Below are 26,945 nucleotides of genomic sequence, written 5' to 3'. Positions count from 1 at the left end.
AGTGACAACACAAGTACTTGCTGTTATTTAAGCATGGAAATTTTGGTCTTAGGCTACAAGTTTTGACAATATACTAAAAAATCAATATATTATTGACTGGTCAAATGCTTAATTAGTAGGGTTTCTCCAATTCTAAGTTCTCAAACATTCCAATTTTAAAAAAATATATTTTGAACGACACTTACGGCCTTGTACTCATACTGCAGCTGTCTGGCAGCCGCGTCAGCCATGCTTCACTATATACAAGAATGTAGCTTTACTCTTGTTATTTGACAAAAAATGCAGGAAGGTATTTTAAATTCGAAATTACAATTTAAAATAACACAGTTTAAGGTTAGACCGCCGCAGCCATTTTTACTTTATGTGTATAATCTATGGCTCTATGCTCGTAAATATTTCGTGTATCTGTGCTGTGATTTTCATTACGTTACCGGAGACTTTTTGGCGGGAACGCGAGGAGTGAAGTTGTGTGATTTGTTTTATTTTGTCTATTTAGTGTTTCTTCAGGTTTAAATGTGTAATAATGGTGGTTTATTAACTGTTTAATATCTGTGAAAGTGCACAAATGTGGGAAAATGAAACAAAGCTGCTGGACGTAACTTCTCGGGTTCCTCCAAAAAGTCCATTGAAAAAATCTCAGTAAATGACCACCATTTTACTGCGATTATATTTCATCCCATATCATCTCATTTCATTAAATTTCATCCCAGTTGATTAATGTCTCAAATTAATCATCTTCATTTCATTTCACTCCATTTTATCATTTTTCATAAAATTAAGAAAATAAAGTAAAATAAGACATGACTTAAAGGTCTTAGTTACCAGGTCATAAAATCTCTTAAAAAAAAAAACGTTACCGGAATCGAAACTAGCTTGATAGACATTGAATCGATATCAGCTGGTGGTCAATTCAAATATTAAATGTTTGTTAATTAAGTAACTGTCACTCAATTGTTTTGTATATAATTTTATACCTACCATAGATTTTTACAAATACCATGCGATTATAAAGTGAGTAATGAGTAGAGTACCGTACATATTTATTGTCTATAGTAATTTTTCCATTAATATTTATCTTCTGAATGTTGGTATCTCCTTATTTCTAAAACTGTCAATGGAAATTCATCCTTGGGTTGTGATGATTCGTAAAGTTTAATGAACTTTAAAAACAAATCATACTATACTACATTGTTCTCAAATTATTACGTAACAGATTAAAATGGTTTAAGAATTAATGAATGAAGGAAGAATCATGCTTTTGCGGTGCACATGTCTCTTTAGGTTTATGAAATATCTTTATACGTGTACTGAATATTACAAAAAGAAAAAATGCACACAAAGATATACTAAGTTCAAGTAACTGATTTGTAACACTTATTAAGTTTGTGGGTAAATACTGCAACTGCTTTTCCAAGCGGATTCTACCTTATGATTAGGTAAACGATGACCCTGAGTTTTTCTGACAATTTAAAAACAAAAAAATTAAATATGAAAAACTGTTCTAAACTCAAACCCGTTCATTCTTTATTAGGTCTGTTTTTTCGAAATGATAAAAATTGAATTTATTAATACAAGGATCGAAAACACATCATTAGTATAGTCTGTATAGGAATTTAATATATTTAATTTTGACTTTGAATAGGCGATTAAAACGCCTGTCTACCGAGCAATATCTTCCCTCCCGAAGATCTTCCCTTCGCCTCAAACGTAGATAAAAATCTAGTACAATGACAACACCAAATTAGAAATTAAAGGATAAAAACTGTTATAATTATGAAGTTCGTATTGTTACATAAATAAAATGAATTTTCATAGGCGACATTTATTTCATTCAGTTCGCCCGTGATTATGCGTATACATATATTTAATAAATAGTCACTAAATCACATAAAGCTCAGAAACAATCCGGTAAAAATATTTAATTTCATATATTAGCTTAATCAGGTACAACCGGATAAATAAGTGAAGGCTTTCTTGTCGATATGCCGATTAAAACAGATCATTTAGAACCTGTAGGTCTACGTAGGGACTTCAGTGCTCTCTGTATTATGTGCATATGTACTGTATCTTCTTTAAGGTATGCTCTGAGGCAGTGGTCGGCAAACCGCGGCCTTCGGGAAATACTTAGTTCAGACAGTGGCGGATTTACCCTAAGGCCCGATAGGCCCGGGCCTAGGGCGGCCAGATTTAGGGGCCGACCAAGATTAGAAACTGGCAGCTATTATTATTATTATTTATTATACTAAACTTATGGTTACTTTTACCCACACTTCCCACTCACACTTGCGATAACAAGTAGCTCCGTACAAATTGATTGTGTTTAATTAGTTATTCAAATATTTAACTCGCAATTAAATATGTAGAAAGTTGATAGCACTCGTGTAAAAGTTATCATAACCAAGTATACCAAGTTGGTAGAGTATGTTAGAGCAAATAACTAGTTGTAACAACTTATGTACCATATTCTTGCGAAATAAAACTGTTTTTTTCCTACATTTTTAAATCTATTTAGATAAAAGTTGGCAATAAAGTAATTTCATTATGTAGTCTATATGGTAGATGCTGAGAAATGGGCGGCTGATGGCTTGGGGCTTAGGGCGGCCGAGACTGCAAATCCGCCACTGAGTTCAGACATCGGAATATTACTTATTATCTTGCCTTTTAAGAGTCGATTAACCATTGTTGAAAGACAGGATCATAAAAATATATATATTTAAAAAAATCGTTTTTTTTTTGTGGCGGGTAGCTATCAGAGAACGTAAGATATTTGACAGAAGCCTGAATCTCGCTTACGACATATTCAAGATGAGCTTGCATATATACAAGTTCAGAACAACAACATCGGGCCGTCGGTCTACCGAGCAATATCACCCGCTCGGTTGAAGATATTCCTGTAGAATAATGATACTCCGCCCCGCTTGGCCTATTACGCAGTTATAGTAATAAGCAATAAGTATACTTTAGTGGTTAACGTGCAGCGATCCACCGCGGTCGCTGACGCGAATAAACATGTCATATTATGTAGTGTTTTATTGACCGCTCCAATGAGGTTTCCGGATGACAACCCAACCAACCTACAACAAACCTCACCACAATAAAACCTCACATTCCTTTTGACGTTTATTCCCAACAAATTTCAACTGTGTATTTTTGGCTATTTTGGTTGACAAAGTTCCAGACTGCTCTGGGAAATTATTGGAGATCCCATCATCTCGTTTTTAAGTAGAGTTCATCTATACCACCTAGAAACACTTACACTGCGTTCATTCACAGTTCACTACCAGAGATTTTTCTGCCATGTTTTTTTTTTCCACCACCTCACCTGGTTTTAAGTGGTTACTGGAGCCCATTGCCATCTACAACGTAAATGCCGTCACCCACCTTAAGACATGAGTTCTAAGGTCCTCAGTATAGTTACAACAGCTAACCCACCCTTCAAACCGAAACATGTGCCGTCCGGATTTAGAACGAACTCTTTTGTGTTTCCTGCACGCTTAGATATGTCCTTCTTCAAACTAGACTTGCGGAGAATACTCGGAGGTTGGAAGCAGCTTGGCTCTGCCCCTGGCATTGCTGTCGTCCATAAGCTACGATAACCTCTCACCATCAGTATGCTTAGTGTGAGTTTTTTTACGTTCTCGTTAGTGTAAAAGTTAACTCAAATTTGTATTGGAACGTTTGCCGCTAGGAGCGCTGCTCGAACTGCATACAAATTCGAATTAAGTTTTACGCTATCGAGAACGTTAAAAAATCATCACTAAGCACACAGGTGTACCATATGCCTACAAGGGCAATAAAAAAAGTTGCCATTAATTTTGTAACTTTGAATGTCAAATTAGTAATGAAAATATTGATAGCAGTTCAGTTACTATGTCAGTACTATTATGGTGCTTTTAGGTACCCCAAGCACCGGTCATCGTTCTCATCGAACCCATCGCTTACGACGAAGAGCTCGGCGAGTAAATTAACCCACAGCCCAATGAGTTTCTCGCCGGATCTCCTCAGTGGGTCGCGTTTCCGATACGGTGGTATATTCTGCGAAGCACGGCTCTCGCTAGGGTTCGTGTTATCAACGTCGTCAGGTTTAAGCCCCGTGAGCTCACTTACTAGCCCAGCGACGCTGACATAGTATCTCTAGACCATTAGCTTAAGCTGGAAAAAAAGTACCATTACTATAACACATAAAGTCATATTATTCAAAATAATCGCCGAAGCTAAAACACGAGTTCGAATGTTTGTAAACAATGGATCACGTGGTGTAAACAGATTACTTCACAAACAGTCGCATGCGCACAATAGTCGACAGAGATTTTCGATCAACAACACGAACACAGATGTTGTGGCACGATGATCGTATCGTAGTACCGTAGAGTTCGTAGACTGGGCTTGAAAAAAAAATGACCGAATGAAAGACGAGCTTAAGGATGCCACGTTCGGTGAAGCTAGCATAATCCTTTGAGGTTACTAGCAATAGGTAGGAAACAAAAAAAATATATTAAGATTGACCCTTTAGCGGGAGAATGATGATCGTCGATTAGAGTAATAGAATGTAGTAGCCTGGAAATAGAAAAAATTAAAATAATTCGAAACGTCACAAACTTAAAACTGTAACAAAAGAAACGCGAAATCAATTTTTAGTATTTTATTTAACACAGCTGATGTAATTAATTTATGATTAAATTAATATGAATTGCTATAAAAAATTAAATTTTTATGGATGCTTTGTGATAGCCCTAAGATATTGATTTTACGTAAGAGAAAATTCTTGCTACCCAATGGCAATTGGAGAGAGCGAGACAAACGATCGAATGTTTGCGAATGAAGTTGAATCTTGCTTGAATGCGATTACCACGGGACGGTGTACTGTGCTAAGTCAAAACAAAGTGCGTCACTGTCACTGGATGTTGTTTTTATCCACGGAAAACTTATGTGAGTGATAAAATGGCGGCACCTTCGAATGGTAGCGGCAATTTGGTTGAAGAATTTGAAGAATCTTTTCAAGTAAGAATTTCTTTTTAAAATATTTTTAAATTCCACCAAAAATAAGTTGTACATTAGCATTATAACCTCTTCCAAAATATATCGATTGTCAGATGTCAAAATACAACGATATTACCAACATTGCAGAAAACACGATAGTGTTGCTGTGCAGTAGAAGCTTCATAGGGTGTATTCATTCATCAGACTCTGAAAACCGAAAGAATTCAGTGTCTACGTGACCCACATTAGCTTATGCGGCTTCGACCGCACCGCGACTATCATGAAGAGATTTTTGTTGCAAGAAGAGCGCATAGGTAACAATCGGCAGCCATTTTACTGATAATGTTTTCGCCTAATTATGAAAGATTATTTAGTGTTATTTAAATAGATTATCGAACTGAATAAATAAAACGAAAACGTTTAATAATGTGCTTTCTGAAAAAAAAAGTGCTTATAAGTTGGAATCCCGTATTTAATCTGAAATCGTGGTGAAATTCGGGTGACTGAAAAGAGTGTTTGTGACTTGAAAAAGACAATGTCGGTACATGGAGACGATGCAGGTGTCGGCGCGGGAGGCTTGGCGATCCAAGTCTTCCGCCCTACGTGGGACGAGTTTAAGGATTTCAATAAATACATACAGCACATGGAATCGAAGGGTGCTCATAAAGCAGGCCTGGCCAAGGTCATCCCACCACCGGAATGGGTCCCACGAAGGTCTGGCTACGACTTGGATGCGCTCAATGTGACGATACCGGCGCCTATATGTCAAGTGGTCACCGGTAAACAAGGTTTGTTCCAACAAATTAATATTCAGAAGAAATCTATGACTGTGAAACAATTCGCGGTGATGGCTAACTCAGCCAAGTACTGCACCCCTCGTCACTCCAGCTTTGACGACCTGGAGAGGAAGTACTGGAAAAATGTGACTTATGTAGCCCCTATTTATGGTGCCGATGTAAATGGCAGCATCACAGATCCAGACGTCACAGAATGGAACATTAATAGCTTAGGGACAATTTTAGACTTTGTCAACTCTGACTACGGTATCGAAATTGATGGCGTGAATACAGCATACCTGTATTTTGGCATGTGGAAAACTACATTCGCATGGCATACTGAAGACATGGATCTTTACTCAATAAATTACTTGCATTTTGGTGAACCAAAAACTTGGTATGCTATTCCCCCTGAACACGGGAAGCGTTTTGAGAGAATAGCTGCAGGATTCTTCCCAACGTCAGCCAAGACTTGCCAGGCATTCTTGCGACATAAAATGACATTAATCTCACCACAAATTCTAAAGCAGTACTCGGTACCAGTGAATAAGATAACTCAGGAGGCGGGTGAAATTATGATCACATTTCCCTATGGTTATCATGCAGGATTCAATCATGGTTTTAATTGTGCGGAATCTACAAACTTTGCTGCTCCTCGATGGGTGGAATATGGAAAACGTGCCATGCAATGCACTTGTAGTAATGACATGGTGAAAATATCCATGGACACCTTTGTCAAACGATTCCAGCCCGACAGATATGAGCTCTGGTTGAAAGGTCAAGATATCGGTTGTCACCCGGAACAGCCGGAAAAGATGGTGCCAGCTCCCCACCCATCAGGGCAAGACATACTCTGCAACAAGAATAACACTGAGCTACCTGAATCATTTATTGAAGCAGAAATTGAAGGTATTAAGAAGAAAAAACGCCACCCCCTTCATTTAAAGAGAGCAATGGCTAGCAAGAGCATTTCTGAAGGTGCTATAGCAGTGTCGATTCTGGGTCACGATGTAATGGATGATGATGAAATGACAATGGCTGAAGGGGATTTGGACATGATGACTTCGATGAAGCGCCCAAATTTGCCTATGCAACCTGATGATACACAGCTCGATGTTTTAGAAGATATATGGCTGAAAGGGGATGAGATGGATCCGTCAGAAGCTAGATTACCGGACACAGGCTACATAGATTCTGATCGGGATTCAGATTATGGTGTCACAAAAAGTGCTCGTAAAGGCACTAAAGGCAGGAAAAAGAGGAATATAAAGAAAGAAAAGAACAAATCTAAAAAGGACGACGAAGGAAAATCGGAAAGCCCAGATGACAAAAAACTGGTCAAAACACGTGGAAAGAAAATTAAAACGAAAAAACTATCTGAAGAGCAATTGGAAAACATGAATGCTGTGTTGTCTAACTGGGAGTCCCCACCTCACGAGACTGATGTCAAAATAAATACAATACCACCAGATCCTTTAACTACTGAACCCACCGCAAGTCATTCGACAACACCAGCAATAGTAGATAACAAGGTACCGAAGAAAAGAAAAAAGGAAAAATCTATCAAAGATGGTGGTGTTAATGAGAAACCTAAAAAAGAAAAAATAAAGAAAGATCCGTCACTTGTCAGTGCTAACAATATAAAACCGGGTGATGTCAAAGAGAAGAAACCACGGAAACCCCGTACTCCGAAGAAAGTTGATAATACTGGACATCCCTTTTTATCACCCATCATGAATAAAATACACAATAAATTGACAAAGAACAGAATGACCTTAAATCCTCAGGCTGGTTTAAAGATTGCGTCGTCCACTTGTAATTCGGTTCCTAGTCCATATCCAATCCACACCTATTCTAGTAGTAGTAAATCTTTATTGAAACCGATCACGGCAACTACAAAACAGCCCAATCCAATCTTAAACCCAACAATTCCAGACGTACCTCGTGTACCGAAAATAATGCCACTTAACAAAAACCCGAGTGCTTTTGTGGACGAGTTCCACAAATTCATGAACTCTCAGTCTTCTTTGCCATTACATCCAGAACCACACAGAAAGACACCTAGAAAATACATTAAACCAGAAAAAGTGGTCGTACAAAAAGTTGATCATCCAAAGCAAGATGCTTTTCCGATGCCAGTTGGTCAGTACAATGATTCAATTTTCGTAAATAATCCCATAGACTATAGGACGTATGGGGAAAGACCACAACCCCCTGTGGACAGGAGTGTGTGGAGACAAGACTATTATCAGCCGATGCTACATGGAGTTCAAACGATGTACGGGCAAATGAACTCAAACCAATACTACAGAAGCCCATACCAGTCGCCTTGGTACGGTTTTCACAATAATCCTTAATAATATAGATTTATTTATCAATAAGTAAAGAATAATGTAAATTTAAATATAATGTGATGCGCAGAGTGCAGTGTGAGGAAATAAATAAAAATAAATTTGTTGAGACATTTTAATTTGTGTATTAAAAATTTTTTTTTGGCACTCCCTATTTCTCTTGATAACATTGTACACAGATAATACTAATTATATCATTCTCAAGGATAATTTATTGTAAATTTAATACCGCAGTGATGCGTAATTTTTATTTTTATTAACATGGTTGACTTCTTTTAGTATTTGATTGTTATAAAGATGACCGAATTGTATAAATCTATTCAACACTGGAAAGTGCAATTAATAAAAAGATTAAATTGAGAATGTTGTTAAAAAAATACAATCCTTGTGATTTCACTTTGATTTTTCAGAAATTGCATTTCAATTATTTTAATATATTTATTTTATAGTGGTAATTACTTAAGTTAAATTAATTCGAAAATTGAAAACATAAAAATTTATTGATCAATGTGTATAATGTAACAAGTCAACTGAGTTTTTTTGTTTGTTATTTATTTGTGTTCTATTTATTTTAAACGTCTGTTTGAAGGTATATTAATCGAAATTTATCTTTGAGCTGAATATTTCTGTGCAATAAGGAATCAAAATCATCAAATTCATTATTTTTTTTTGCTGCTACATTTGCTGCCGGGATCTATCATAAATATGTTATTGTTTTCGTTCTGAAACCACGTTTTTTTTAAAGTTTTGTTACTTCGCGCTGTCTTCGAATAAAATATAAACTGTATTTTTCAATCACTAGATCAACAATTAAGGCCTATAATATCAAACGCAGCTAAATCCAAGTCTGTCAAATATTCAGGTAAACTACAAAAATCGGCCCTTTTTTTTTCTTTCTTTTTTTTCTTTTTTCCTACCTAAGCTGAGAGCCTTGAGAGGCTATGTAAGCGTAACCCTAACTTTAGTAGGTGAGCTCACGGGGCTCAAACCTGACGATGTTGCTAACACGAACCCTAGCAAGAGCCGTGCTTCGCAGAATCTACCACCGGATCGGAAACGCGACCCACTGAGAAGATCCGGCGAGAAACTCAGTGGGCTGTGTCTGAGAGTTAAACCGGCCCTAAACACGTCATTACGGATCTTCTCGATCCATCGAAGCACTGCTCTTGCTAGGGCCAGTGCCTAGCAACACTCCCGGTTTGAGAAGCTGCAATAACTGTTCAGATAGCTACGATATTCTTTATTTTAAAGCAGATTTACTAATAATCTGAATTTTAAATGATAAAACTTCGTTTATTAGTACTTAGTACAGAGTAAAAATTTTAGAGTAAAAAAATTTTTTGAACTGAATTTGTTAGAGATTTAGCTGCTATTGTTATATATAACATGAAAACACTAAAGCGTGTTCAACTAACTAAACAAGATGGCGCAATTAGTTGTTAATCCGTTTTACGACATTAAGACGTTTAGCTGCCTTTGATTTTATAGGCCTCAATTGTGTGTACAGTTCGAAGCGTGTATAGCGGTGAAGCTTGCTCGCACGGCTTTGGAACTTAGAGGTTTTTTTTTTTCGAATTTGACCCTTTTAGTGCTGACTTATTTTCAGACATTTTGCCAGAATTTTGCTAAAAATTTTTTTTCAAAAAGTAATAAAAAAACTGAAAATACAAAAATCAATGCAAAATTCACAACAAGATAATTTTGAAATGGTTATTTAGTAATGTTATTGACTTATTAAAAACGTTATAAGTGCGCGCGTTAAGACACGTCCGTTCAGGTCGATACCTAATAATACTAAGTATTATGAAACTGCGCAATAATCGGGATTCTGAGTTGATTTAACGACGGTTTGGGTCGTTTTCAATTTTGCGGCCAAAACAGTAACGATTTCATGAATTTAAACTATCTCTAATTTTCCATATTTTTTTTGTATTTAGGCGTGTTCAGAATAAAAAAATGCTTCATCACAATCAAGTCCAATCACTCATTTCTTGATAATATTATATAATATTCATTTATATTTTTCATTTTACGCATTTGATAACGCCAACACAGATGACAATTTAAATAGGAACTCTTTTTAAAAGCTTAGAAACCGTACTTCTTTTGTTTTTAATAATGTTCTAATATCCAGTTAGTTTTCCTTCATTAATGCATTATATACTGATTAAATAAAATTGCCGAATTTCAACACGCATTACTGGAAAAATAGCAAACAAGTTAGAATTTGAATTTCGGACCAGTGATACGAATGAGATTTGGGGTAGTTTTTAATGACTGTGTTTACGAATATATAGTTATAGGACCACGTGCCTGTTGTCATGACAACACATTTACAGTACTTATAATTACGGTATAATAGCCGGCAAACTTCTTGAGCATTTGTTGACGTAGTGGGGGTAAGTTTGCGCATGGTACACTCACGTGCAAAAACATTATTTACTCTGCGTCATAATGCAATTAAATTATTAAAATCAACATATGTATTTATTTATATATTTATTAGAACATCGACAAAAAATATAGGTTAATAATTGTAATAATTTAATCTTGGGGTAAAATAGATATTCCTTCTATTAAGTCAAAACTAGAGCTGTTGCCAGGTCTTGGTTCAGTTGAAGCGAAGCTGGTATTTAAAATTTTTTTTTTCGTTATCATAATCTTGACCATCATCATCATCACTGTTTTCATCACCCGAGTCGCCATCATCGTGATGAGTCGACATAGGGCTCATCGGTGTAGTTTATAACTCGGTCGTTCGATCTTCTTTTTTGTCTATAATTAATTATTTTTTGAAGATATTCGATTCGTAGTAATCGAATGTTACTTTTTTCAATTACCAGCTTCCGATTATTTTCTGTTTTTTTTTTCATCTGAAGCCTAGCTCTTTCATAATTCGTCGTAAACTTCATTCCGAGCCATTAAAATGTATATCTTCTTTAAATTTTTCGAAGCCTTTCTACGGTACGGAGTTTCGCTGCTTGTTATGTAGTTATTATGATTACATCTTTTTATTACAGATTAAACGAAACTATCCATTCCGGTAACTTTCTTCTTCCCTGATCTTTTCTTACCCGGAGTCCCAAACACGGCGAGCAAGCCAGAGCCGTTAATAATGCACCTAACAGTACTCACTGACGTTTTTGTTGCTTCCGAAGTCTGTTTTACTTTTTCCATATCATTCTTCCCCTGTTTTATAATGAAGCAATATACGTCGTACACAATTTTTCTACCCTTTCTTTTGATTACTACACCAGTTTTTCGCGGCATAGTGTATTTTTTTATAAAAAATCAACAAACACTCAACAAATAGCAATGGCAACAAAGTCAACAAGCAATTATAACAAATAACTTAACGATTAATAACGATAGATTTTTCACTGTACGCAAGCGTACTTTTGGGAGCGAGCGGAACGAGGGCGCGGTGCGGGGCGCAGGGTTCGACTGATCTACCAATAACGCGCTCGATACGACTTCCCCTGCCGTCGCGCCTCACCCTCACCACCAAAGTGATCTAAAATTCGGTTCTGCGCAGTCAAGGTCATTTGCTCAAGATGTTTGCCGGTTACTATAACATTATGGTTAAGAGAATTAAATAACTCGCTGTTGGCGCCAAATTTGAAAACGACCCGTTCGTGCAAAAAGAGTCAAAATAAGAATCACAGTTGATATATTTCACGAGTAGTCTGTATTATCTGCAGGCATAATTCAACAAACCACAAAAAATACATTAAAAGAAACTGCTATGCACTATTTTGTTTTAATATGATTCGTTGGATGCAAGCGACAGAATCTTCATCGACGACCATATTGTTGTCAAGAAAGACGTTGACAGCCACTTTTTGGCGCGTAATATTTGGTATTTCTATTTTTCACGTAATGTTTGTTTTATTGAAATCTCTAGATTACGTTATATTTGAACGACAAAATACTCAAAAATACTTTAAAAAAAACAGCAAATAAATCACAAATAAAAACAATATTTTTACATTTATAACAAAACGTAATTGTCCTGAAGTTTTTTTTTTTAAATTAACATTGTATAAAAAGGCGTCAAGTTTATAAAACAAATGAAAAATGTACAGTGAGATAATGTAGGTAATTTATATTAATATGTATTTTAAAAGTTTGAAATTTGGCGGGAGCGCCTAATCTATAGTTCGTATTTTAGTTTAATACTTTGTTAAGTTATGTATTTTTTTTTTTATATACGGACGTACCTTTAATTGATTTTAGTTAAAACGGCGAAGCGAGCGTTATGTTTGAAACAGTCTAATAAATTTGCTGTTCCACAATACAAATATTTTGTAAAACTTGCCATTTTTATGTATCATCGACTGAATTTTAGTGTATAAGAAACATGAATGCATATTAAATTGGCGTTTTCATTGACGGGTTCACCTCCGATTATGTAATTACATGCGAATTAATCGACCAGGTCACGTGATACCGAGTTATCCTCCTAGAATAAGGCGCTTTTAGCTTGAAACAGCTAAAGCCCAGCCCTTTGTGGCTCACATACAAAAGAGTGTGTGAGCGCATTAGTAACAACTGTCATTGCCGCGTCTAATGTTTTTGAGCCTACGGAATAACCTAGTCTTAAGATCCATGACAAGTATTTTTTCCGCCTCTGGTAATTACGAAAACTATATTTGTTTAACGCTCTATGTATGAAAAGTGTAAATCGAAAAGCGACCGTCTAGAGCTGCGTCACCGGAGCCAGTGGTGTGATTTCAAAGATGGCGTCAAAAATGAAAATTAAATTTTTCAACACTGCATATACTGCAGAAACTGCCGCTTTCATGTCACACCGCTTGCTAAGTTGCACGGTTTTCTGTGGGTTATCAGAGTTTTAATTTGCTGCTCGACAGACGACAATATTCGATACGTCCCATATTAAGTTACATACAGTTGTGGTTTGTTATTTACTCTCTTCATATTAGCGGGAAAATTGCACTCAAAAATAAATAAATCAAACACGCTATTTTATAAACACTTATAATGGTAGTGTACAGTATAGGTGATACTAATTATATTAAATTACGAAGATAATATTTTTATTTTAAACATTAAATTGGCGCGCGAATCTTGTCGACTGACGTCTAGTGACAGCCGCGCGTTCGGGAATTCCGATTGTGCCCGAACACGCCCGAATGGTGGTAAGTCGGCGCGGCTACGTATCACCACCCCGCCTATTTCTGCCGTGAAGCAGTAATGCATTTCGGTTTAAAGGGGCAGCTGTTGTAACTATACTTGAGACCTTAGAACTTATATCTTAAGGCGGGTGGCGCATTTACGTCATAGATGTCTATGGGCTCCAGTAATCACTTAACACCAGGTGGGCTGTGAGCTCGTCCACCCAACTAAGCAATAAAAAAAATGCGTCTTGATATGCCAGCGTTAAAAATTACACAATGCCCATACTTATGCTGGTACAATTTTGACAGCTATACGACGAGGTATGCTAATATAATATAACGGGCTGTGTGCTCAGTGCGAGTTTTTTTAACGTTGTCGATCGCGTAAAAGTAAACTCAAATTTGTATGCAATCGAAACAGCGCCCCTAGCGGCAAACGTAGGTTCCAACTCCAAACTTGTCGCATATACGGTGCTATAAAGGCACTTGTGCATTTTCTGTTAAAACTGAACTAATTATGAGAAAATACATTTTTTAATAGTTATATCAGTGAGATGTTTGCTTTTACTGATGAAATTTAAAGTTGTAGTTTAAATATTATCGTTTTTATTTGCTTTAGTCTAGCGGAACTATATATTATATATAGTATATAACTAGCTGACCGGGCACACTTCGTAGTGTCTCAATCGCTAAATAAAATACCTAAACTTTGGTATAAAATAAACTTAAAACAAACAAAAAGAATTCGTCCGACGGGGGACACATCAAAGGGAAAACAAAATTGTTCTTTTTATTTAATTCCGAGCATTTTCATATTTATTTACCTTTTAAACCTTCCCTGGACTTCCACAAATAATTCAAGACCAAAATTAGCTAAATCGGTCCAGCCGTTCTCGAGTTTATCGAGACTAACGAACAGCAATTCATTTTTATATATCACTACATAGTATAGAACAATGTCGCTTTCTCTGTCCTTATATCCCTATGTATGCTTAAATCTTTAAAACTACTCAACGGATTTTGATGCGGTTTTTTTTAATAGATAGTGTGATTGAAGAGGAAGGTTTATATGTATAATAACATCCATTACATAGTGGAGAAATCAATAACAAATTACAGTTTCCGAAGCGAAGCGAGGGCGGGTTGCCAGTAAATAATAAGTCGGCTATTCCCGTATATTGTGTACGAGGGCGGCACTGAAAATTTTAGGAATTAACGAAGTGACACAACATTACTATTTAAAAATGTATTTATTGCTTTTTGAAGTATTCTCCGCGAAATTTGACACATTTTTCCATACGATGGAACCAATCATTGAAGCAACCATTCCATTGGAAGTGGAGGTCTCCAAAATGGCCGTTTTGTAGGCGTCCACAGCTTATGATAATATGTTGAATTTTCCAACGTTTCTCCTGAAAAATTACATAATTTGCATAAGTGACTTTATCGTATGTGCGTTGGGTTAACTTTTACGCTATCGAGAACGTTAAAAAACTTGCACTAATCACACTGGTGTGATATCCCGTTTAGTTCTCGCAAGGCTTCGTTTAAAATTCTAGCCGCGCGTAAGATAAAGTTTTGTATTAAAATGATAAAAACAAAAAGATTTTGTTTTTTTTTATTGAATTTAATTGTGTGACGATATGTGTATCTCTTAGACAATACTGTATAATTAAATCATTTGCAAATCAACGAGTGTATAGCTATTTGGTATAAGCGAATTTTTGCAAATTGACAGGAGAGCCATTTAAAGTTTAAAAACGGTAGACAGCGGCTTGGCTCTGCCTTTGGCATTACTGAAGTCCATGGGCGACGGTAACCATTCACCGTCAAGTGGACCGTATGCTCGTATGACTGCAAGGGCAATAAATAAAAAATAAAAAAATTTGGAAGATTTATTTTTACAAAAAAAACTTCTTCAGTTATTGTGAATGGAGTAAACTAATTTTTTTTTATTTTTTTTATTGCCCTTGTAAGCAGACGAGCATACGGCCCACCTGATGGTGAGTGGTTACCGTCGCCCATGGACCTCAACAATCCCAGGGGCAGAGCCAAGCCGCTGCCTACCGCTTAATACTCCACAAGCCTCGTTTGAAGAAGGAGTAATTGAAGTTCAATTAAAAACATCGAACTGTTGATACTAATAACAAATAAAACGGACCAAAATAATTACAAATATAAATGTCACTTAAACGAAATAGCTTTTCACTATTCGAAATAATTTTAATTCAACGACAAAAGAAAATCGACCTTGTTGACATTTCAAAATGAAACCGGTCGTTACGGATTCTCTGGATCTTTTAGGCTGAGTGTCCTCTGTGAAACATTGCTCAACCGTATGTCCTATGGATAATCTTAGAGACAGGTTCCGTCACAAGCTCATTGCCACTAAGAATGAAGAATCGATACCATTCGTATCGCCAGAAGAATCGATACCATTTGTGATGACGACTTTGGTCATGCACCATCCACGGCGCTTCCTCCAACCGAGAATGAGCTCCCGGCATTGCTGATGCCCATGAGCAATGGAGGCCGCTCATCATTTCAGGCTTGTCTTATGCCTTCATAGACAATATGGCGTAATCCGCGTACAATATGCAGTACCAGGCAATAAATCGTCTTTTCGCATTAAAAATGTACAATTTCCAAAAATACCCGAAATTGAGTTAATATGAGGAATCATTTGGTATCACCAGTATTTTTCTCATAAATAAACAAGTTTCATAAGTTATAAGTTAACAAAATTAATACATAATTTTATCTTACTTTAAAAGACAAATAATGTAACTGGTAAAAAATCAAAAAGATAATGTTGCAAAGATGATTAATATTAAAAATATCACATGTTAAGCCTTTAAAATACTCCTGTAAAATTAGTAAGTTTTGAGATTATACAGTTTTAATGCGAGAAGACGAAATATTGCACATTGTATCGATATTTAGAAAGAGACAGTCGTCTAATTTTGTTTTTGTTGTATAGCGTTACCTGTATGTGACGAAACACTAAAGATCCGGTATCTATGGAGACTAAATGTCAATTAGGTATTAAGCGACAAATATAACGCTCTACAAAGCAAAAATTAACCGTCTTTTTCCCGCGGTCGATGTGCAATATTTATCGCCGGGTACCGTAATTTAAATACAATTACGTGCAATAATGGAGAGATGTGTATTGAAACCGTCAGAATTATAGCTTTACTTAATTTACTGTAAGTTTGAAAGACTAGAATAATGTATCAAAAATTTTGTGTGTAAAAAAGAGAAAAAAAACTTAATTTGATTTCAATTAAAGAGAAAATGTTGAATTATAATAGTTTTGTTGTTTTTTTATACAAAATAATTAATAAATAATGCCCAAATCATGGATGTGGATAGATTCTGTTGGAAAATTGTGTTAAGACTGAGATATGATTGTAATTGCGAAAACCAATTGTGTTATCTGGTCTTGAACGCAAAGCAAAGCCGCCCTCGCCCACTCTTGGTGCTTTTAAGCTCTTCAAGCACCGGTCACCGTCCGCGAAGTAGCTTTTAGATACAATCCCCTAAGTTTCTTGCCGGATCTTCTCAGTGGGTCGCGATTCCGATCCGGTAATAGATTCAGGGAAACACTCTTGTTAGGACTAGTGTTAGTAACTAGTGAATCTAGAATAACCCGTTAAGTCGTCGTGGCCTAAAGGATATGATGTCTGGTGCATTCGTGTTGAGCGATGCACCGGTGTTCGAATCCGGCAGGCGGGTACCAATTTTTCTGATGAAATACGTACTTAACCAATGTTCACGATTGACTTCCACGGTGAAGGAATAACGTCGTGTATTAAAAAGCAAACCCGCATAAAATGATAACGGACGTAATTACTAGCGGTAGGATGTCTTGTGAGTCTGCATGGGTAGGTAGCACCACCCTACCTATTTCTGCCGTGAAGCAGTAGTGCGTTTCGGTTTGAAGGGTAGGCCAACCGTTGTACTATAAAAACGGAGACCTTGGAACTCGTATCTCAAGGCGGGTGGCGGCATTTGCGTTGTAGTTAAGCTTTCTATAAAAGCGTATTTTCAAAACTATTAAGTACTTTAACATCAGTTCCTGCCTTATCGACTATAGATAAAAATTATATAAATTGGCAAAAATCTTATTTTGCAAATTGAATAATGGAATAATCTTATCAAATTAGTGTATTGTCATCGGTCCTCGATTAATCTACAAAGTTTGAATGAAATCTGGCCGTTTAAAGTGGGTCAAAATCGCGTCTAAAGGAGTCAGTTACAAACATACATACAAGTGAAGCATTAGCTTTGTTTTTTTTTAAACAAAAAATAAAGTCCCGTGTTATGCGAAACCGTGTTATTAGAGACTAGAAGTCAGTACAAAAAGGAAGAGTAATTTTTCTGAATGGAACATCTCAACTATGCCTGTATGTGTGTATTTTTTACCTATTACACAATGTAAAATGTCGGCTAATCCTACGAATCACTACATAGTATAAAACAAAGTCGCTTTCTCTGTGCCTATATCTGTCTATCCCTATGTATGCTTAAATCTTTAAAACTACGCAACGGATTTTGATGCGGTTTTTTTTAATAGATAGAGTGAACCTTCCTCTTCAAGGTTTATATGTATAATAACATCCATTATATAGTGGAGGAATCAATAATACATTACAGTTTCCGAAGCGAAGCGACGACGGGTCGCTAGTAAATAATAAGTCGGCTATTCCCGTATATTGTGTGTTCATAGACTCATAGTGCATTATATAATTTTTTAAACAATTTTAAACAAAAATCTCGTTATCGTGTTGTAGAAGTACCTTGAGGGTTTTGGGGATTTTTTCTTTATGTTTTAGAGGGGGAATCGTGTTGTAAAATACCGTCTTATAGGAGGGCTAGCTGTATCTAAGCACAGATCTCACGCGAATGCCCAACAATTAACCAAATATGAAACATTATGTGCCCTGGTGGTAGGCCGTTTTGTGTGTCCGCATGGGTAGGTACCACCACCCTGTCTATTTCTGCCGTAAAGCAGTAATTCGATTTGAAGGGTGGGACAGCCGTTGTACTGTTAAAATTGAGACCTTAAAACTGATGTTTCGAGGCGGATGTGCTACATTTAAGTTGTTGATGTCCACGGGCTCCATAACCACTCCAAATCAGGTGGGTTCATTCGACGTTTCTCTGGCTAATTACAAAAATACAGTAATCAAGCTATTAAAATTACATATTAACAAATCGAGTTTAAAAGTAAAGAAAACATCCTTATCTCACTGATACTGGTCAGGATATTAGGCCAAAGTAGCCAATGATCAAAGTTATTGTTTTTTGTCGTCAATCCTTGACACGTGTGGGGATTTTAATTTTAATTGGACGTTTTGAAGTCGGCGAAAATGACGTTCGAAGATCCCGTAGCATAGATATAGAGATAATAGATAAAGCTTGTTACAAACGGAGACGATGATGGCAGTACAACGAAAAATGCCGTTGTACTCACCATGCTCCATCACTGTGCTGTCTCTGAACATCAATGATAATACCAAGTGGACACACAGGGCTCTACCTGTCAACATCTTTAAAAACCATTCTGGTTACTATAATTATTCCTTCTTCATCATCGTTCCCTCAATGCTGAGGATCGCAACCACATTGGACTTTCCGCCATAGTGTTCGGTCATGGATGGTATAAACCGCATTGTATAGACTATCACGAACCGCTTTCTTTACCAGATCTGACCATCTGGCTGTTGTCCTGCCCACGGCGCGCTTACCTTCTTCTTCTTGCTTTGGTTTCCTCAATACTGAGGGTCGTGACCACCTCCTCGCAACAAGAGTTTATTACGGACCATTTCAAGCCATTTGCCTCTATCTGCCGCCGAGTGTAGAGCATCGTGAACTGTGGTGTCGAGGGTAGTGCGGATCTGGTCGGTCCAACGCGTCGGGCCTCTGCCTCGTGGTCTTCTTCCGTCCACCTTGCCAGTCACCATTAGCTTCTCCAAGCTGCCGTTGTCCTTTCTTGCAATGTGGCCAAAGTATTCCACAACCCTACGTAGGAAGATGGTAGAAACTCTCGTCCTTATCTGGAGTTCTTGGAGGATCGATCAAAAATTATGAGCTTCTCTAATTAATGGCTCGGAGACCGCGTCATGTGTCCGAAGAAGCCCATAACATAATTATTCCTAATATTAACTATATTTGTTCTAGGCTTGTCTGAATGTGTTGACGAAGCAAGAAGCTTCACCATGCGCCGAAAAGGAGGAAGTCAAAGTAGAGGTAGAACGATTCATCGATCTCGCCAGACAGATGGAAGCATTCTTCCTGCAGAAAAGGTAATTCGACTTGCGACATCTACCCGAGAGTACTACACTACTACAGACACAGTCCACTGCAGCTCTGTACTGATCCCGAACTCTTCTCGTACACAAACAGACCCAGATCCGATCTACATCTAGCCTCTAGTCCTATACTACACTACTACAGACACAGTCCTCTGCAGCTCTGTACTGATCCCGAGCTCTTCTCGTACACAAACAGACACAGATCCGACCTACATCTAGCCTCTAGTCCTATACTACATTACTACAGACACAGTCCTCTGCAGCTCAGTACTGATCCCGAGCTCTTCTCGTACACAAACAGACACAGATCCAACCTACATCTAACCTCTAGTTATATACTGCACTACTACAGACAGTCATCTGCAGCTCTGTACTGATCTTAAGCTCTTCTCGTATTCAAACAGACACAGATCCGACCTACATCTAGCCTCTAGTCCTATACTACACTACTACAGACACAGTCCTCTGCAGCTCTGTACTGATCCCGAGCTCTTTTCGTACAGAAACAGACACAGATCCGACCTACATCTAGCCTCTAGTCCTATACTACACTACTTCAGACACAGTCCTCTGCAGCTCTGTACTGATCCCGAGCTCTTCTCGTACACAAACAGACACAGATCCGACCTACATCTAGCCTCTAGTCCTATACTGCACTATTACAGACACAGTCCTCTGCAGCTCTGTACTGGTCCTCCACAAACAGACATACCAATATGCATTTTCTGCTCGCCAGATTTCTTCTATCCGCTATGAAACCTGAACTCTTGGTCAGAGAGGACAATAATGAGTTAAAATGTGAACTGCAGAGGAAAGAAGAGCTACTCCGGAGACATTATGATAAGATAACACAATGGCAAAGTCTCTTAGCTGATTTGCAGGTAAAATATTTGAATAATATTACGAGTAATCACACTTCTTTTCTACTTTGGGCGTTTTCTGGGTCTAGTACCAGGGTTCCCTTACCTACTTAAACTCCTCCACTTTGCCCGGTCTTCGGCATCATTCTGGGTGAGATTATTTTCCTCTATATCCGCCTTTACCATATCCAACCAGCGTTTTTGGGTCTACCGCACTACAGTCGAGTAATATTACTACAGTAATATTTTAGGAACGAATACAGAATTAACCATTGAAACCTTTTGATTACCATAGAATATAGCGGTCGCAGCAGACGTCCTGTGCATCTTAAATACTTTTTGTTGTTGTTGCTTAATTGGGCGAACGAGCTCACGGCCCAGCTGTTGTGAAGTGGTTACCGGAGCCCATAGACATCGACAACGTAAATTACCTTAATTTACTTACCTCCAGACACGAGTTGTAAGGTCTCAATTTTTACAATACAACGGCCGAACCACCCTTCAAACCGTAATACATTACTGCTTCACGGCAGAGATAGGCAGGGTGGTGGTAGTTACCCGAGCGGACTCAAATACATCCTAACGCCATTAAAATGTTAATCTTTCCAGAATGTTCATATTTTTATTAGATATGAAAGAATTTTTAAACAAAAACCTTTTGTAGCGGATCGAATTTTGAACCTAAACCTAAAAGTGGTTTGTCTGGATTTATTTATTGTTGAATCTAGTCCGCCAGCCAGCTACAAGCTGAGTAGCTTCAGCCTAGATACAGGCCCGTACTTAGTCTGACTAAGACCATTAATAATGGCCGCTTTTTATCTAATTATCCTTCTACCTGACTAACGCAAATAGCCTAGCTAAAGACAATCGATATAAGTTCACATTACAGTAATAGTTTCGAGTTCCGTGACAGTTTCAGTAACAGTAATGGCTCTGTTCTAATGTCAACGTGCAGTTTTACCATTCAAACGACACCAGATCGACCAGATCCTTGTCTGCCCATCCTTTTTTTTCCTACCTATGCAGATAGCCTTGAGAGGCTCTTATGAGTCCGCGCGGGTAGGTACCACCGCCCTGCCAATTTGTGCCGTGAAGCAGTAATGAGTTTCGGTCTGAAGGGTAGGGTAGCCGTTGTAACTATACTGAGATCTTAGAACTCATATCTCAAGGGGGTGGCGCATTTACGTTGTAGATGTCTATGGGATCCAGTAACCACTTAACACCAGGTTGGCTGTGAGCTCGTCCAGCCACCTAAGCAATAAAAAAAAAGCAAGAGCAGTGCTTCGTAGAATCTACCACCGGATCGGAAACGCGACCCACTGAGAAGATCCGGCGAGAAACTCAGTGGGCTCTGCCCGTCCACCCAAATTGCAGCTGTTTATATTGGAACTATTGTCGGAGCAGGGTCACACCGGCTACAACAAATGCCAGCAGCAGCAGCAGTCCTCGCAGCAGAGTATGCAGCAGGCGCCTTCGCCACGCCAGCAACCCTGCAACGTACAGCAAAACGTTCAGGTACGTATCTTTTTAAAGGATTTTACGATGGTTTGTCACCAATTTTTTTTATTTTTTTTTATTGCTTAGATGGGTAGACGAGCTCACAGTCCACCTGATGTTAAGTGGTTACTGAAGACCATAGACGCCTACAACGTAAATGCGCCACCCATCTTGAGATATGAGTTCTAAGGTCTCAGTAGTTACAACGGCTGCCCCGCCTTTAAAACCGAAAGGCATTACTGCTTCACCGCAGAAATAGGCAGGGCAGTGGTACCTAGCCGTGCGGACTCACAAGAGGTCCTACCACCAGTTGGCTTGTGACACATTTGTCTCCCTTCTCGCGTGACGTCACAGCTAGCAGTTCGAATAATTCTGCTACTGACGTCATCACTTAAAATTATCGTCCGTAAACCGACCTTGTATATCGTCTTTTCGCATGAAAAGTGTACAATTTCCTAAAATATTCGAGATTGAGTTAATATGCGTAAACATTTGGTATCACCAGTATATTATTCTCATAAAAACTGTCAAAAGATCGTAGTTTAGTTTTAGTTTTTTTTTGTTTACCTATGTTTTGAATACTGTTAAAAAACTAATACATAATGTTATCTTACTTTAAAAGACAGATAATGTAACTGGTAAAAAATTAAAAAAATATTTTGCAAAGATGATTAATATTAAAAATGTCGCATGTTTTAAATCTTGAAAACACTTTCCTGTAAAATTAGGAAGTTTTGAGATACTGTACAGTTTAAATGCGAGAAGACGAATATGTCGTCAGTGGATTGTCCTATGTAATTTTATATGTCCGTTCCCAGACTCAGCAAGCGGTGTCGCCGCGTCAGCAACCCTGCGCCGTGCAACAAAGCGTTCAGGTAATTCTTGTAATTTATTTATTGGCAACACCGAGTACCGATAGTGATGCGTGTCGGGACTTTTTGGCGGGAACGCGAGGAGTGAAGTTGTGTGATTTGTTTTATTTTGTCTATTTAGTGTTTCTTCAGGTTTAAATGTGTAATAACGGTGGTTTAGTAACTGTTTCATATCTGTGAAAGTCCACAAATGAGGGAAAATGAAACAAAGCCGCAGGACGTAACTTCTCGGGATCCTCCAAAAAGTCCACTGAAAAATTTTCAGTAAACGACCACCATTTTACTGAGATTATATTTCACCCCATACGATCTCATTTAATTTCATCCCGGTTAATTAATGTTTCAAATTAATCATCTTCATTTCATTTCATATCACTCCATGTTATCATTTTTCATAAAAATAAAAATATAAATTAAAACAAGCCATGACTTAAAGGTCTTAGTTACCAGGTCCTAAAATCCCTTAAAAAAAGATGCGTATGGGTAATATAGCTATCACGATTCTACCGTTTTAAAAACTTTGCTGGTAAATGTGGACTGACTCGATGGTGTAGTAGTTAGCGAACCTGGTACTATTGCGCCTAGGGTCATGGGTTCGATTCTCGCATCGGCTAAACCATTCGTGTGATGAACAGGTTTGCTTTGCTCTTAGTCTAGGTGCTTATTACCTGCCTATATATATGAGGCAGTCAGAACAAAAGTGTCGTAAGCTTATCATAGTTAGTATGGAGATAATGAGGTTGAAATTTACTTTTACACTGCTTCGTAGGCAAAATCAATATTGTATAACTGAACACTGAACTGAAGGTAATAAAAAAATCATAAATCATACAAGTCTTTATTTGTTATAGACAAATAGATTAAATTTTATCAATATCGTTGTTTCTGAAAATTTACAAAATCCTTCATTAAAAAGAAATTATAGGATAGGTGCATAATAAATGTTACTGCCATCTACAGAAGCAATGAGAAATTAATCGAAGCGAAGCCATGTAGTGGTCGACGCCCGTAAACATTTTTGTTAAGTGCTTGATTTGCTTATCTATAATAATAATAATAAATAAATATTTACTAACAATCACGCCACGTTAACTGGTCCCGTGCTAAGTTAAGAACTCGAGTTACAGGTACCAGATAGCGGAAATAAATGTAAGATTTTTATTATACACATACATATATTTAATATACATCCATAACCCTGGAAAAGACATTTTATGTAATATTTATCATACAAATATCCTCCCTTGGCGGGATTCGAACCCGCGACCCCCTTGTGTAGTGACCATGTCACTTACCACTACACCAGACCGTATGACTAATTTATGTGTATGTATTATCTATGAAATACACATTGCGGTTGCGGGTTTTCGTCGTACGTAGGTACTTTTTGATCAATTTCAAGATGACAGTTGATTTGATTCCGTGTTCCCAGGCTCAGCAGATGGCGGCTGCGGCTGCCGCTCAGCAGGTCGCCCTCCAGCAGCAAGCCGCGCTGCAACAACAGCAGGTACCCCGCCCCCAACTCCCCCCGTACCCGGCTAATGTCCAGAGACGGTAGTTCAGTAGCTCTCCTCTAGTTGTGTTGTGGGTAGATTCGGCATAAAGGACCATCAAGTGTCATGACAGTTTTGTAGTTTCCTAATGTATCAAAGGATAGGCTTAATCGGCTTAACAACACGCTTACTGTGGCTTGTGGTCGGTCGATGCCCTAAAATGAGAGGAAGGCTGGGCCGAAAGCAACTTCACTACGTGTGACGTCATTTGGGGAGTTGAAAATAAACTAATCTGAGAAAATTTTAGTGAAACTTTTGTAAGAACAAAAAATCCATTTGATTTAATGATCGTCTTGATATAGTGAAGATTCTTTCTGCTATTTAACCGACTTTTAAAAAGAAAACAGGACTTTCTAAGTTAGATTTTATGTATGGTCACAGAAATTTGAGGACCGATTTTGAAAATTTTCGTTCGAAAGTGCTTGTGTGAATTTTAATAGATTCACTTCCCTATTCGAAGTCGGTTTTCAATTATTATTGTATCGACGGGTGAAAGGGTGTTTAGTTTAAGTGACACTTTTGCAAATTTTAAATTTTGGTAAAAATATCATAACAAAAAAAAAAACTTCTTCAACTATTCGAATGGAGTAAACTTAATTAAAGTTCAATTACAATTCAACATACAAAAAACATCCAATTGTTGCTCTAATTAAGCGAAACGTATCGATAATTCACTAACTTTGGTTTGTTTTTTTTGTTTAATACCCTTATTTTATAATAGAATCATATAAATGATTAAGATTTCACATTGTTAACTAGGGTACTATTATTGGCGCAGTCAAGCGAAGCGTCCATTATGGCGTATGTTAAAGTAGATGTGAGAATCTCTAACAATGTAATTGTCACTAAATAATAATACATTTATCTAATATACATATATTTAAAATATCATCCTATATTGCAACTGCAATGAACTTACACTATTAATACAATGTTAAAAAAAACGTGTAAAGACATACATATATTTTTATATCGATTTTTGCGATTAATCTAAGATAATTAGAATACCAATAACTAGGTAGGAATGGAGGGTAGCGGTAAGAAACACGCTCTTTGCGCACGAAAAACTGTCCGTAAAGAAGCGACCGATCAGGGCGGCGACACAGTAGCGAGTGATGTAATATCAAAGATGGCGACAAAAGTTACTACAGTGCAACCACAATATAACGACAATAATTTAAAAAATACCTTCATATTGCGAAGATTTCTCGCGAACAAACTCTTTATAACGAATTTTCTGCTATAAAAAAAGTGTAAATACCTCTGATTAACGATTTTGTCAACCCAAAACCTTTATATAACGTTCCCACCAATATGTGCCCAGTCTCGGCAGGTTTAAGAAAAATTGTTACCTACCTGATTGTTTTTAAATAGAAAATACGAGTAATTTGATAAAAATGTGTTATAATTCATTAGGTAGAGGATGAGTAGGTAATATTGAGGTGAATAAAACTATTTTATTTTTACCTCGTTATAACAAATGGTAGACCAACCTAACCTCAATATAACAAATCTCAGTTTACCGAATTACTTCATAAAACGAATTTTGACTTGTTCCCTTACGATTTATTATATCGACGCTTGAAAGGCAAACGTGACTAAGCGACAATAACTGCTTTATACATAAATGATAGGCAATAACCATAATCGATGCGCAAAAAAAAAAAATATTTCTAGGTCCATTAAAATCATTTCAATCCTACAGCTAGATTCGTTAAAATAGATTTTTTTCAGGTATTTCAACTTTAAATTAGTCTACTGTAAAGTTCACGCATTGTCGCTTAGTCACGTTTGCCTTTCAAGCGTCGATATTGAAGTTGCACTGTATTATCAAATTATTCAAGTCAGCACACTCTACTTTGTTCACGAGTGATATATTAAAATCCTACGCACTTGCGTGCTTAGTGCGAGTTCTTATCGAGAACGTTAAAAAACTCGCACTAAGCATATTGTGGTTCGCTATTTCGGTGAGTTTTTAACTTGTAATTTTTTAACTCGCAGCCGGACGCTTTTTCAATTTGCCTTTCGCTTGAATTCGTTTTTCTTACGTCTACCCCTTCATGTTGCTAGGGAAGACGAGTTTTCCAGTTTTAATAACAATAATAGCTTGAGCTATAAGCTCTGTAAAAAATTAACAGCCTTTACACAATTATAGGGTAAAACCCAGAAACGATTAGATAAGAATTTACAATATCCTAGTATTTTTTGCTTAGTTTAACTGATAGTTCATTTTCGTATATAAAGGAGGATCAGTATTACGTTATGTGTGTATAATATATGTATTAGTTCTCACACTATCGGAGAAAGGGAGAGGATTAATGTTCGAGTATCCGAGGCCGAATGATTGTCGTGGCTTCAAATAAAATCCCTTGGTCTCGTTTCGATTTGTCTATGGCTTCAGCACGTTCGTTTTTTTTAAAGTATGTTTCGCTGCTCTATGATTTATTTTTATGTTTTTTTTCGTTTGACAAAATATATTTTTTATTTTGCATTTAGTTGTTTCATTTATTAAATTTTTTTCATCACCTCACGTTGGCTTTTTAATTCTCCACATATTTACGAAGTTGAATTTGGTGAGTGTTTTTCGTTTATTTTTTT

At 37.2% G+C, this 26,945-nt stretch overlaps 3 protein-coding genes across 4 annotated transcripts in view; 2 read left to right on the top strand and 1 right to left on the bottom strand.

Moving 5' to 3' along the window:
- Nucleotides 1-483, bottom strand: part of LOC101736137 (U5 small nuclear ribonucleoprotein 200 kDa helicase) — a 67,135-nt gene extending 66,652 nt beyond the window's left edge. Inside the window, exon 1 of the mRNA XM_038019719.2 lies at nucleotides 186-483. Coding sequence (XP_037875647.1) covers nucleotides 186-230 — 45 coding nt within the window. The 5' untranslated portion in view covers nucleotides 231-483. The remainder of the gene's footprint in view (nucleotides 1-185) is intronic.
- The window catches only part of LOC134201268 (uncharacterized), a 395,935-nt gene that overhangs the window by 36,723 nt on the left and 332,267 nt on the right, over nucleotides 1-26,945 (top strand). The window lies entirely within an intron of this gene.
- On the top strand, nucleotides 5,099-26,838 carry LOC100862759 (KDM4). Of its 2 annotated transcripts, XM_038019606.2 has the most exons (6): nucleotides 5,099-8,110; nucleotides 19,432-19,556; nucleotides 20,302-20,446; nucleotides 21,830-21,940; nucleotides 22,741-22,797; nucleotides 24,227-26,838. In XM_038019606.2, exons 1-6 carry the CDS (start codon nucleotides 5,516-5,518, stop codon nucleotides 24,350-24,352), a joined length of 3,159 nt encoding a protein of 1,052 aa, XP_037875534.2. In that variant the 5' UTR covers nucleotides 5,099-5,515; the 3' UTR covers nucleotides 24,353-26,838. The 2 variants fall into 2 exon arrangements, with proteins under 2 accessions (XP_037875534.2, NP_001243917.1); NM_001256988.1 differs by lacking the exons at nucleotides 19,432-19,556; nucleotides 20,302-20,446; nucleotides 21,830-21,940; nucleotides 22,741-22,797; nucleotides 24,227-26,838 and having other exon boundaries at nucleotides 5,456-8,182.

Source organism: Bombyx mori, chromosome 24, assembly GCF_030269925.1.
Source record: "Bombyx mori chromosome 24, ASM3026992v2".
Taxonomy (NCBI): Eukaryota; Metazoa; Arthropoda; class Insecta; order Lepidoptera; family Bombycidae; genus Bombyx; species Bombyx mori.
Note: the sequence above shows the minus strand (reverse complement) of the source record. Positions and strands in the feature narration are given on the sequence as shown.